Source organism: Macrosteles quadrilineatus, unplaced genomic scaffold (assembly GCF_028750875.1).
Source record: "Macrosteles quadrilineatus isolate MER2022 unplaced genomic scaffold, UCM_ALF_1.0 Scaffold_1__1_contigs__length_201487025, whole genome shotgun sequence".
NCBI classification, from domain to species: Eukaryota; Metazoa; Arthropoda; class Insecta; order Hemiptera; family Cicadellidae; genus Macrosteles; species Macrosteles quadrilineatus.
This window is the reverse complement of record NW_026542594.1, coordinates 102,307,726-102,321,356: the sequence shown is the minus strand read 5'-3', so window position 1 is coordinate 102,321,356 and position 13,631 is coordinate 102,307,726. Positions and strand designations below refer to the sequence as shown.

General features: G+C 35.9%; 1 protein-coding gene across 1 annotated transcript in view; it reads left to right on the top strand.

Annotated features, from left to right (window-relative positions):
• Positions 1-13,631, top strand: part of LOC129000478 (pre-rRNA 2'-O-ribose RNA methyltransferase FTSJ3) — a 64,896-nt gene that overhangs the window by 30,926 nt on the left and 20,339 nt on the right. Inside the window, exons 5-8 of the mRNA XM_054427469.1 lie at positions 2,180-2,329; positions 3,597-3,737; positions 5,768-6,031; positions 10,831-10,992. Coding sequence (XP_054283444.1) covers positions 2,180-2,329; positions 3,597-3,737; positions 5,768-6,031; positions 10,831-10,992 — 717 coding nt within the window. The remainder of the gene's footprint in view (positions 1-2,179; positions 2,330-3,596; positions 3,738-5,767; positions 6,032-10,830; positions 10,993-13,631) is intronic.

Genomic DNA, 13,631 nt, shown 5'->3' with positions numbered 1-13,631 from the left:
ACCTGGCTACTGTCTCTGATCCTCGGTATAGTTTTAAGAAACTACAGCTGTTTCATGCCTTACATTGGCACATCATCAGGTTTAGTGAACGCCAGCTTTTCTATAAAATATCCCTCGGAGATGAGATCGTTATGGTTTTACGAAAAACATGTAGACATTTACACACACGAAAACACGCACGAAACATTTAAACACTAATAATTGAGAAACTACTGCGAAACGTGATGCAGCGCCGGTGATGGATCACCAAACCTGATGATGTGCCAATGTAAGGCATGAAACAGCTGTAGTTTCTAAAAACTATACCGAGGATCGGAGACAGTAGCCAGGTAATATAAACCTTATTAGTGCTAATTTTAACGATCCAGTGGCCAACCATCATGAAAACTATTATAGTTTTTCAAAAACGGCTTTCTGTTCTGCGGATCTGTCCGCTGCCGGCTGCCTTGGCATTGTCGCAATGAAAAAACACAATGAATATTATTACATCGACTTTGTACAATCGCTTACTGTTTGTGCCACTGCGACTTTGTTAATGTCTACACATGAGTGGATACTCTGTAGATATGTCAGTGTGGTGGTAGTCAGGTAGACATCAGCAAAGCGACGTCGAACATCGTAGTAATTTTAATGGCGGTTGATCAATTTCGAGTCTAGGCTAACCTAACTTAGAAAACAGCTAAGCCTAGGATTTCAACGCTTTCATGATCAGTACTTACCATTATAATCTTGTCCGGTGCTTGAGCTCAAGACGCTTAAGTGGAGATGCACATTGGTTATATCTTGTAAAACTGTGTTTTAATAACAAACACAACAAAAAACAAAAACGTAACAAATTAACAAAACGAATACTGAGCTGAGCCACTAGTGTAGGTGTAATTTAGGAGGTATGATTGACACGGTGACGTACCGAGGGAATAGGATGGCAGGAAACGCGAATGCGCGCGGACGCGGTTCCACGCCCACTGCCCAGACTGCATCGCTACAGAGTGCAGAACGGATTTTCCCAACGATTTTCCAGACACACAGTTTGTCCAAGTCTTTCAACTCTTCAGTGACACTTATAGTCCGACATGCGTATGTGCGTGTAACAGTCTACAGTAGACTCCCTCTTATCCGTACTCCTCGGGACCGGGGCCAGTCCGGATAATGGTTTTTCCGGTTAAGCCGACATCCCCAAAAACTCATTAAAATGGACCGTTTATGGTGATATTCAACTTAAATTTAGGAGAGCATTGTACATATTAGACATGTGATCACTGGTCTCAAATATTTTCCACGAGATGTAACAGTCGTTACAGTACCGCCCACTTCCTGCCGATCTGGTCCGGTTAAACCAATGTGCTGATAAAAATTGTACGGTTAAAGAGATGTCATTTCTGTCGAGTGTAGTCCGGTTAAAAGGTGTCCGGATAAGAGGGAGTCTACTGTATTCATGTAAATAAAACAAATGTTAAAAAAAAAAAATCTCGGGGGGGCTATGGCCCCCATGGCCCCCTCTGGAACCGCCACTGCATGTGTCTAGCACACAAGCATGCTTCCCCCTCGATTATCTCCTCTAATCTTACTTATTTCCTGTAATCAATGACAAAATCATGGAATATACAAAATAACCTCATAGGTCTATTGAATATTTTTATATTTAACCAGCTGTTAGTTAAAACAAATTATATTACACTAAAACAAACAGAAGATTTTAAAGATTGCTTAAAAAAATTATTTGAACATAGTATTTTACTATGTTCATTTAATTAATCTGTCATCCTCTTACCGAGGAATTGAATGAATCAATGATTACACAGTATAAATAAGTCAAGCCTATGTATGTCTTTTAATTTTTACCCAAATGCTGAATTTATGTCACAAACGCTGAATGTTTACAGCTTTTATGTTAAGCAAATTATATTATACCAAAAGCTAGTTTAGAGTGTTATCATCGGCTGCTAGAAGATGTAAAAACTAAAACTTAATCTCTAAAAAACTTGAACCCAAAACTAAAATTATGGCTTCGACATTCCCTAGTTCTCAAAATTATCTTTCTTTCAACACAAAAAACATGACAATCCGTAAGTGCTTGATTCAGAATTGTGAAATAAAAAAAACCCTTTTACGTTTTAACATATATGATTTCTTGTATTGATATATTATTAAGTTTCTAAATTACCACTACTATTTTCAGGTCCATGCCACTAAACCCCAAGCTTCTCGTTTAGAGTCAGCTGAGATCTTTGTTGTTTGCCAATATTATTTAGCCCCCGACAAGTTGGATCAACGGTTTCTTGATGCAAAATATGTTTTCAAAGAATTGGAAACTGAAACAGGAAATAAGGTAAGTTATTGAGGGTACTGTATTTGTGAAGATATTATGATAGAAGTGCTAATTATTGATTCAAATAGCTTACTCTTTTTATAAGAATTAATATCAGGGGCATTTCACACTACATTTTCATAAATTATTATTGATATTACTATCACTAAAATCAAGTGTAGAATGTAGGCCTGCATAGGCCAGGCAGCAGTGAGGGCCGCAGCGATGCATCTCAGTGTACGTTAAATTTTTACATTGGGATTCAATTAACCCTTTTGATGCTAGCATTTGTTTTTCTTTCTGAAAAATGCTAGAGTTATTGACCTATTTTATCTGAAAAGTGCTAGGATTGCCTTGGGGGCAAAGTCTAGTGTGCAAGAAAAAAAATCTGTAAAAATAATTTTTTATCTCAAAAATGCTAAGGAACAATATATTGGGCCTTGATCGTATGAGGAATCCTAAGAAACCATCACTGTTTAAAAAAAACCGAGTCAACTGATATGCCCATTTAAACTCACACAGTCAAAAGTCGCGCCAGGGCGATATATCGTCGCTTAGCGCTATTCGGATGAAACACGAACAACGATATACCAAAAGCTAGTTTAGAGTGTTAGTTTAGAATGTTCCATAGCACTTTTTAAGGAAAAGACGCACAACGATATATCGTCGCATAGCACTGAAAGGGTTAATATAATATTTTAATACGGTAATAATAACATTTAGTTTGTAAAATAGAAACAGGATTTAAGTTAAGTCAAACTTAGTTTTATTTCTAAAATATGTCCAATTCTTGAAACAAATGCAATATAATTTCTTCCGATATCTACTGCTCCACTGCTCCTCTGTCACTGATATTGACTTGACTGTGAGATAATATCACTATGTTATGGCAAGTGCAGCCGAAAGTACTCTCGGACCACAATCATGGAAGATTTTCACAAGTTATAGCAAGTAGAGGAGATGGCCTTGGTATACCGAAACCATTTATTGAAGGGAGATCACAACGCTGCCATCACACCTTAGACAGATACTTCACAGCATAATAAAATAAAAAGATATATTTATCTTGTATGCTGTATTCAATCTCTCCTATAAATGATCACATATGGTACATATAATTTTTTATTTATGAATTTTCTCATAAATCCATTTTCCATTTTATAGCGAAAACCCTCATATTCTAAATGCAACAATTTCCAATTCCAGCCCTGATGTTGTTCACATTTCTTACAATTGCAATAGATTTCGTATTGTAAAAGGAATTTTAATAAAAATACAACTTTTGCAGGCATCAGTTTTTCACCCAGAAAAAGGAAAGAAAGCAAAGGCCGAGGGATATGAAGATGATCGTGCAGGATATACCATCTTGCCTGTATCTCAGTTCTTGGAGAGTAGTAATGTCATCTATACTCTTCAAACTACTGCTGTCGTAAGTTCCTGATTTAATGCCACATTAGGGATGTTTTTATTGACTGTTACTATTTCCAGCCGAGTGTTTTGATACAAATTGCTTTTAGCGAATTTCCCTATAGGGAAGTAGCTATTACCGTAGGTGGCACGGTAAGACCTAGACCCGGGACCGATTTACTTTTTCATTTTGATGTCCCCAGAGGCCAAAAACACCATTCGTTAAAATTTTTATATATGTATATATATATATATAGACATAATTTTAATATAATTTTATATATATACTAGCTGACCCGGCGAACTTCGTATCGCCTAAGTTATAGGTTTCCCCTAAGACAGACCGATGGAAAGAAAGTACCGTTCCGTTTAATTTTCAAGATGATCTCGTTCGCATCGCTCAATCACGTCCTGGTTGAAGTTCGTTCGCTACGCTCACTCACCTTTGGGTTGGAGCTCGTTCGCTACGCTCACTCGCCTCTCTCGTTCGCATCGCTCAATCACGTCCTGGTTGAAGTTCGTTCGCTACGCTCACTCACCTTTGGGTTGGAGCTCGTTCGCTACGCTCACTCACCATTGGGTTGGAGCTCGTTCGCTGCGCTCACTTGCCTTCAGGTTGAAGTTCGTTCGCTACGCTAACTCGCCTCCAGGTTGAAGTTCGTTCGCTACGCTCACTCACCTTTTGGTTGCAAATTAGCTGTTGTCATAAATGTAAAAGAAATAATAGTGCTGCACCCTGTTGGTAATCCTTGTAACTTTAATGTTATTGAACATCATAGAACAGAACCAACTTGTTTAATTGAAACAGCTGTTAAGATTCATTAATTCCATTTCTCATAAGGTTAACATGGGAAACTCCAGAGCCACTGGGGTGGAGCCCTTTTAAGAATTTCGAAACGGGAAATAGTTTACGTCCGATTCGCATACCTACAGAATTTACACACCAAATTTCATAACGATCGGTGAAGTCGTTCCGGAGGAGTTTGCAGACAAACACTGTGACACGAGAATTTTATATATTAGATAGATACGTCCGTGAACGCAATAACTTGAGTGATTTTTTTCCGATTTTGATGAAATTTGGTTTAAAGGTGTAAAGCGGGATAAACTTGAATGAGTTCGCGAACCAGCACGATCGGACCATGGGAACGGGGCTTTACGGGGGGTTTTATGGGGTAAAAATTGGTTTTTCTCACTTTTGACCCTCAAAACACAAAATTTCCCGATTTCTCTTTAGACCTTATTAAAGAGCTTAAAAAAACAAATAATTTAGTATATAAAAGTATTTTTGTTCGATTATTAGTAACGTAGTAAATTAAAAAAATTGTAAATTTAAAATTCCCATGTTATTCTTATGGAAAATATTGTCAAATGTTGTAGTTTGCTTGTTTGTGGATATATTTTGATCAAACTTGGCAAATTTATTTATTTTGTACTAAGCTATCAATATTTTACTCAAAAACACACTTTATTAGTTTCCTTGTAGCAGCAAACCTAGGTACTCGTTAAACCTAATGTTATTAAAATATATTTAACTGAAAATCAATTCAGACAAATGGAAATTCGCTTAGTCGGCAGGTTTGCTGCGGCGGGGGTATTTTAATTTATTCATGCTAGTTCTTGCCTGTTAGTTAAAATAAGGGGCGCACAACCTTTTTTTCTTAACAATATTAGAATAATAACCTTGTCAAATTTGATGGGCATTAAATTAATTTAATTTTCTTTCACTTTGACTGTCACAGACTGCTATTTTATGCAAACATAAACATTACTATTTTCTATATATGGTATGTATATATTGGATTAAATACACTCTTCAAAGAAATCAATCAAATTGTTTAACTAATTTTGAATTTATAGCATCTTCTTCAATTAAAATCCAAATCGATAATTATAAATGTAAATGTTGTGTGTTAGTAAACAATGAATAACACATCCATAAACCCATGGATCAATCTTAAACAATTTGTTCAAATGTTAACACTATATGAAATTAAAAGAACTTTTATAAAATAATCATTATAGTTTATTGTGTTAATCTGTATTTTTTAGATTGAGTTTGATGATGAGGATGTTGCCAATGACCCTCGCACAACTCCTGAAATCAAAGAATGCTGCAAGGATATCAAAGTCCTCGGAAGAAAAGATCTCAGGATGCTAATGGCATGGTGGAAAGCAATGAGAGGAGGTGAAGATGAAAAGAAGGAGGGGGGAAATAAGGAGAAGATGAATACTGAGAAAGAAGAAGAAGGGGAAGAATTATCAGAAGATGAAAAGGAACTGGTAGATGTAGAACAACAAATTGCATCTTTGCAGGTTTGTATTCACTTTAAAAAGTTCATTTTAAAATACTACTAGCTGTATTTTTTATTTTAAAAATTAAAAAAAGAAAATTTTAATGTTTTTTTTTAACATTTTGAATAAATAAATTGATAGATAAGTGATAACTGTTTATAATTTGTTATTTTTTAATGTATGTTTTTATTGAGGTTTACAAGACAGGAATGTGTATTTTGGGACTGGAGGGAAATGCCTGCTATAGATCGTGTACCACCGTCTCTTAAAGCTTCTCAGCCGACTCTAAAAAACTCAAGATTTTTTCCATTATTCTACATTTTCATGGGTATTATTTTCGGTTTAAATTTTATTACTATATTATAGGGGTTTGCGGGTCAGACTTTTTTGGTTCGGGTCGGGTCGGGTCGGGCCGATAATTTTGGTCCTCGGGTTTCGGGCCAAAATCGGGTCGGGCCAAAAATTATTAATTTCCGGATTTTTTTTCTTTTAACTCCTATCTGTGTTTAATATTACAACATGTTTTTAATGGAACTTAATATAAAAGGATCATAAACAAATCAATTAACCTTATCACACGTTTAGTTCCTGGCTTCAAGACTGCAAGCAAGAAGAAAATAAAAATTCTATGTTTCCACCATGCAATATGAATCGTTCATTCCCTGCCTCCTAACCTCCTAAGTATAAAACCCTCACACTTACAATAGCATTATTAGTTACATCATCATAACTAAATAATTATCTATTATTGGCATTAGTAGGCCTTCAGCTTTACATAGGAATTATTTTTTATAGGGCCTAAAATAGTAATAGGCTAAGCAACATGACAAGTGGAGAACTCATTGAAGAAAAGATTTGTGTCAAATCAAACCAAATCAAACATCATTTATTCCAAGAAAAACAAAAATAACAAAACAGTATTCTTAATAATAATGGAACTTCCCCACATAGGCGAAGCCTGTGCGTGGGGAACGAGTTATTATCAGACCATCCATATTATACAATCTAAACATCGTTTTAATAATAATTATTACTCTACATACTAATTACACATTACAAAAAAGGGAAAAAACAATTATACCAGGAAGCCACAGCAGATAACGAAAGTATTATGGAAATATCTAAAAAGTGCAAAGATAGAGAAAAATCTATAAAAAAAAATTAAAAGAAAGTAATAATAATAAATAAATGATGTGTAAACTAATTTACTATAAAACTCTAAAACAGTAAATAACACACATACATTTTTTATGGTATAGTTATAGTAAAGACTAAAAATTGCATATCATGTCATACACAGTATTAACATAGATAAAACATACCCCCTTGTGGTGTGTTAGTCTATGGTTATAGACCTACAGTATTGCAAGAGATTAAAATCCTAAAACAACCGATTTTTATAGCTAATAAATGAAAAGAATTAAAAATCCATAAACTCAAGTCAAGCAATATCACAATTAATTAGGTACCCGAAAAGGAACTCTTAATATAGCCTATAGAAAATTATATTAAATCAAGAGAAAAGAAAGTTAAATGCTAATTTGGCAACATAAGCAGACTTTAGCTAGACTCAAATGTACTCAATGTTTTTATACTGCAAGTCAATGTTTTTGAAACTGTAGGGTCTTTTTCTCGGAAGGAAGGGTAGTAGAATGTAAACAAAAACCATGGATCACTCTCACAGCCAGGTCCGGCCCCGGGAACACTCAAGGTTACAGACGCGCCCCCTCCCCTCCCCTCTTACACAACCGCCAGGCCCGGGACACTCAAGGTCATAGACCCTCCCCCTCCCCCACCCCTCTTACACCACCCAGTTATTCCAATTGCTGACAAAATGCAAGTAACAAAACAAGGAAGTAGAGACAAAAAGATATATTTCTTTATTCAAAAATATAAAACTGTTACAGACAATTTCCAAAGAAATTAATTCATGGTAGTTTGTGTCTTGTAAATATTGTATTGGATCTTCTAGAAATATCTTTTTTGAAACTCAATCTAACTTATGAAAAAAATAATTTTACTGATGAATACTTTCATAAAATTATAAAATATTTAGGCGTAACCTCTTTTGTAGACTTGCTAATACTTGATACTTTAAAAAAAAATGAAATGGTGACCATACAATACGGAACCAGACGATCAGAAGTGTTGTTTTGTTTTGTTACTGAATGACAAAAAGGACAATAGGAAAATAAAAGAACAAGATACAGATCTGTACACTATCAGATACTATTTCTTTTGTTTATAATTTATTATGTAAAATACTAAAATATATTTTAAACTAGGTATGAAATAAACAATAAATAATTAAACTGGTACCTCTGGATAAATAGTCTTTCTTTTGACTTTGTTTTCTTTGCACTGTTGCGGCTTTTGTCAGTAGACGACTGGCTCTGGTTCTGGCTAGTGGCAGTACGGCAATTGCTCTGTTGTGTCTTTGTTCTTAAGTGAGCAAACTTAATATTTAATTCTAATTTTAACGTTTTAATTCCTCTGTAATAATATATAAAGGGTGTCCCAGTAAGAACGCCGGATTTTAGGAGCGTCTTATTCTTATCTGTATTTCGATAGGAATTTCCAAATTATTAGTGATTTAATTAGTATTAGGTCCCATTTGTAGTCATGAATCGTTACACGACGGATCAACACGTGGTCATAGTTAAAGTGCACTACAAGTACAGGGAACGTTTCGCTGAAACGGTGCGGAAGTTGCACGCAATTTTCGGCCGAGACAATGCACAAAAGTCGTCTGTCCGAAGATTTATTTCTAAGTTCGAAGAATTTGGCTCAGTTTTGGAATTAAAAGGCCAGTGCGCAGTCGGGCAGGTCGCTCCCTTGAAAATATTGATAGTGTAGAGGACAACGCAAGAACATCGATTCGTCGGCGTAGTCAGCAGTTAGGCCTAGCTCGGAGCACAGTACAAAGAATTTCTGTATAATACATGTTCCCTTACAAAATTCAACTCACACAAGAGATCAAGCCAAGAGATCTCGTAAAACGGCTTGAATTTGTAAGATAGGTGGTTGGAAATCAAGCTGAAAATGACATGTTTTCAAAAACTTTGCTGTTCAGCGATGAAGCACACATTCATCGTGCGATTTAACACCGAGTGACTACTTTCTTTGAGGATATTTAAAGTCGCTTGTTTGCGCCAATAATCCTCAAACAATCCAAGACATGAAGGAGGAAATTATTCGTGCCATTAATAGAGTTCAACAGCAAGAAGGTGAAAAAGTTATGGAAAACATTGTCAAAAGATGTCGGGCTTGTTAGCAGGCAGCAGGTGGGCACTTAAAAGACATGATAATACATTACTAATCGGAGATACTACGCTTTAAGATTCCTGTTTCATATTGTAATTTTAGCATGAAAATATATGGTTTATTAACATTTTAAATCCGGCATTCTTATTGGGACACCCTTTATAAGAGTGTTTCTTTGAAAATAAATTATTATTATTTTTGGCCCGACCCGATCTTGGCCTGAACAAATCTCTGACCCGACCCGGTCTCTCGGGCCTTCCGCTGGCCCGACCCGACCCGAAAACATCGGGGACCCGCAGACCCCTACTATATTATTGAAACTCAAATTAACTGTTGTGGCCTTATTCCCAAAAAAGAGCTGGAGTTTTTAATGTCTTGTTACTAGTGATGTGTCTATACCAAAATTTTGTGATTCTTGATACCGATACCTGAAAAATCGATTCTCAAGGTGTGCTGGCCTGACATTTTCAGTCAAGCCAAACTGGAGGTAATATTGTGATCGCCAGCGGTGGTGGAAATATCATCTTTGTCTTCTGGGACACTGCAAAATCCGAAATATCTTCTTCAATTACGGAATCAAGAAAAAATCATAAAAATATCCAGCGGCCATGTAGAAATAATCATCAACTCCCACGGTCTCGTAAACGTCATAGTCGTCTTGCGTGGTCGCAGCAAAATCATTTAACATCACCCGTGGCCGTGTAGACATTATCATTGACTCCCGCAGTCACAGAAATGTCATCGTTGTTGTCTGCATTACGGCAAAATTATGAACATCTTCCGCAGCCGTGTAGACATCCTCATTGGCTTCTCTGATCGAGGCAAAGTCATGAACATAGGCGGCTGTATAGACATCATTGACTCCCGCGGTTACTGAAATCGTGAAATGTCATCTTCCTCGTTCGCGATCGCTGTAAAACCATGAACATCTTCTGCGGCCGAGTAGACATCATTATCATCGTCTATCGCAGTGACGGAAACGTGATCGTCGTCTTCCGGGATCGCGGGAAAATCATTAACATCTTCCACGGCCATGAAGACAACATCATTTACTCCTGCGGTCACGGAAATGTCATCGTCGTCATCTGCAATAGCGGCAAAATCATGAACATTTCCTGCGGCCGTATAGACGTCATGGTCGTCTCCCGCGGTCACGTAAACTTCATTGTTGTCGTCCATGATTGTTGCAAATCATGAACATCTTCCGCGGCTGTGTAGACATCATCGTTGTCTTCCGCTATTGCAGTAGAATCATGAACATCTCCTACGGCCGTGTAGACGTCATCATCGTCTCCTGCGGTCATGAAAACGTCATTTTTGTCTTGTGCGGGCGGATATCAGTAACGGAATCGACTTTTGACGATCGATTCTCAATACCGATACCAACAGCCAAGTATCAGTGGTATCGATAATCGACACATCCCGACTTGTTACAGAGCACAACTAAAGACCAGGGCCAAACAATTTTTTATTGTGATTTTTTAATTCTAAATGTTGCCCAAACACTTAAAAGAAGGTATACAACCGAACTATGAAACTTGTATTTGTTTCCTTAGGAAGAAGAAGCCAGAGAGTTGAAGAGAAAAAGGAAAAGAGCCAGTAAAGAACGAGCAAAATTGAATGAAAAACTCAATTTAAAAATGGTTGTAAAAGGAGATCTTGGTCCTAAAGATGAAGATATTGAAGTTTTCAGTTTAAAACAGATTCAAGACTCTAAAGTAAGTTATTTTCTGTAGTGTAGTGACTAGTAATATAGTGGTTAAACTACTTTCAGCAAATTTCCCCTAAGAGTCTTCTTCACCCCTGCAAAAACACTAAAAACATGCCTCGGACGTCCCTCGCTCTGGATGGAATGTGTAAAGATGGAATGTTAAAAATTTTTTCCCCTACAGATTAATGTTGGTTCTTGGGCCCTCGTACATGATATATAGGGGGGAGAGAGACGAGGGTGATAAAGACTCTTTAAAGGAATAAGCTATTACCGTAGGTCTCATGGGAAGCAGTAGACCCGAGACCTAATTATTTCTTTGTTCGATGTCATCAGAGGCCAAAAACACCATCCATTCAAATTCATAAATTATATATGTATGTGTGTGAGTGTGTGTCCGTAAGCATGATAACTCAAGTAATATTCAACAAATTATGGTGAAATTTTGTATGTGTAAACTTAAATTTATTAGAAAAACATCACGAACCAGAGCTTGATCGGACCATGAGAACGGGGTTTAATGGTAGGTTTTACAGGGGGATCTTTTTTGTACACTGAGCCTAAGTCAGATACAAGTTTTCTCTTTGCGTATCGAGCCCAGGGAGACTCCAGGTATCTCCTTAGGCAATTCTCTTTGCGCTTTTTGGTGAAATTTTTTGAAAATTATGCTTTTGCTCTAAGAGGCTTGTAAATTGTAATTCTATCTCTACCGTCTGAGAAGTTTGAGTCTTGTAACACACAAAGTTGAATGGGTCAGAGTTATGACTTCCTGATGCTTTATTATTGAATATTATTGCACTCCATTGTGAACTAAATGTCTACGTTATATTAGTACTCACTCATTATACGACGTGGCACTTAAGTACTGTAAACAAACATGTTGTTTCCTATGGTTGTATTGTAAATATTCTATTATGGACGTATCAAACATTTAACTGTCCTGGGTCTTTTTTCCAGCCTGTATAAATAGTTTTAAAGAATGTGTAATTTTTGAAGTGTAAAAGTTGATTGGTATCTAATCTAGCCTCAGCCAATCTTGAGTATGCGCGGAAGAGTAGAAAAGAATGGAGGCAAAGGCAAGTGGTGGCATATTTTCATAAATATAGTATTACTTGGTGAAACCCATCAACATCGACGGTTACTTTCAAGGCTTACGCCAATTCATCTAACTGCGATGAATAGAGTGAAATAATACAAATATTGAGCATTTAGCTCTTTAGCTTTGTTAAATGAGTAATAAGTAATAATGTCTATTGCGTTACTTACAAAATATTGGTGATCATTCAATGATTAAAATATTTCGCATACCGTACATCATCGGAGGTATTACTACAATGTTAACTGGTTTCTCTTCTTTTGGAAGAACCTTTAAATAGTATTAAAATCGTATTGGTCGATCTTTTGTGGTAAACACTTCCGTGATTATGTCAGCGTAATGCAGATTAAATCCATGCTTTTATTTGAGAAAAAATATGTTTGTCGAGAAGGCACGTTCTTACCTCTAAGGGAGGTCCACCCTTAAGCTGTGTAAGTTTGATTTTTCTTTCTCACGTTAGTCATCATACCGTACTTTTGTGCCAGTTAATAACCCTCTAGGTTAGTTTTGAGATATTAGTCGTGGGTTTACTGTTAAAGCTGAAATTAGTCAGCCTTATCAATTGGAAACATAAAGTTGTCAATATAATCTCTCTTCGGAATGTTAGGTGTAGTGGAATATTGTTGTGAAGCTGGATTTCATTCTTTAACTGTTAGGGGCCTCGTTCATATGGTCTCGCGGCTTCATTGGCAACAAATAATGCAAATGACATAGCAATGCTGCATTCCAAAAAAGCAAATACTGTAAATTGGTTGTTAGCCTACATAATTAGTGACGTTTACATGCATTGTTGTTAATCAACGTATCTTATAAAGGATGATGAGTTCTATTTTAAAAGTAACATGGCCTTTCTGTCATGTCAGTAGCTGCTTAAATAGTAATTACTCTTTGTGCCATTTTTTTACAGTCTGTAGTGTTATTTAAAAAGTCTCGCGCGCAAGTGGGCCACGGTCTGCAATATGTCTAAGTTTTAAATTGCTTAGTACCTAGAGTATATGGGAAAAGTGCCTAGAAAAGTACCAAATTTAAACCAAACCCTATTTTATTTATTGCTTGTGGTACAAAGGTGAAGACAGAGACTCCAAATTGGTAAAGGACAAATTAAATCACTACTATTATTTATTGGACTATTATTATTATTTACTATTTTAACTATTACTACTAGTTTTTACTACTACGTACATTTTTACATTTTTTTTTTGTTTTTTTTTACTATTACTATGTTAACTATTTACTATTATTACTTATTTAGCTATTTTTACTATTTTTTTACTATACTATTTTATTATTTATTTATTTATTTATTGGACTTTTAAATCAGCATAGCCTAATAGGCCCAATTATAACTTAAGTCCATCAAGATCTACATACTTCAAATTGAACTTTTATTCTAAATTTAATCCTCAAATCTTATTTTATTATATTAAATTCAGTGAAATCATTTGGCCCCTTTCTTTGGATATTGACATACCTATTGCAATATCCTAAAAAAACTTAGCATATTTCAGAGCAACAATTAAATTATGTGTATTTTAAGTTAAAGCCTAATATAC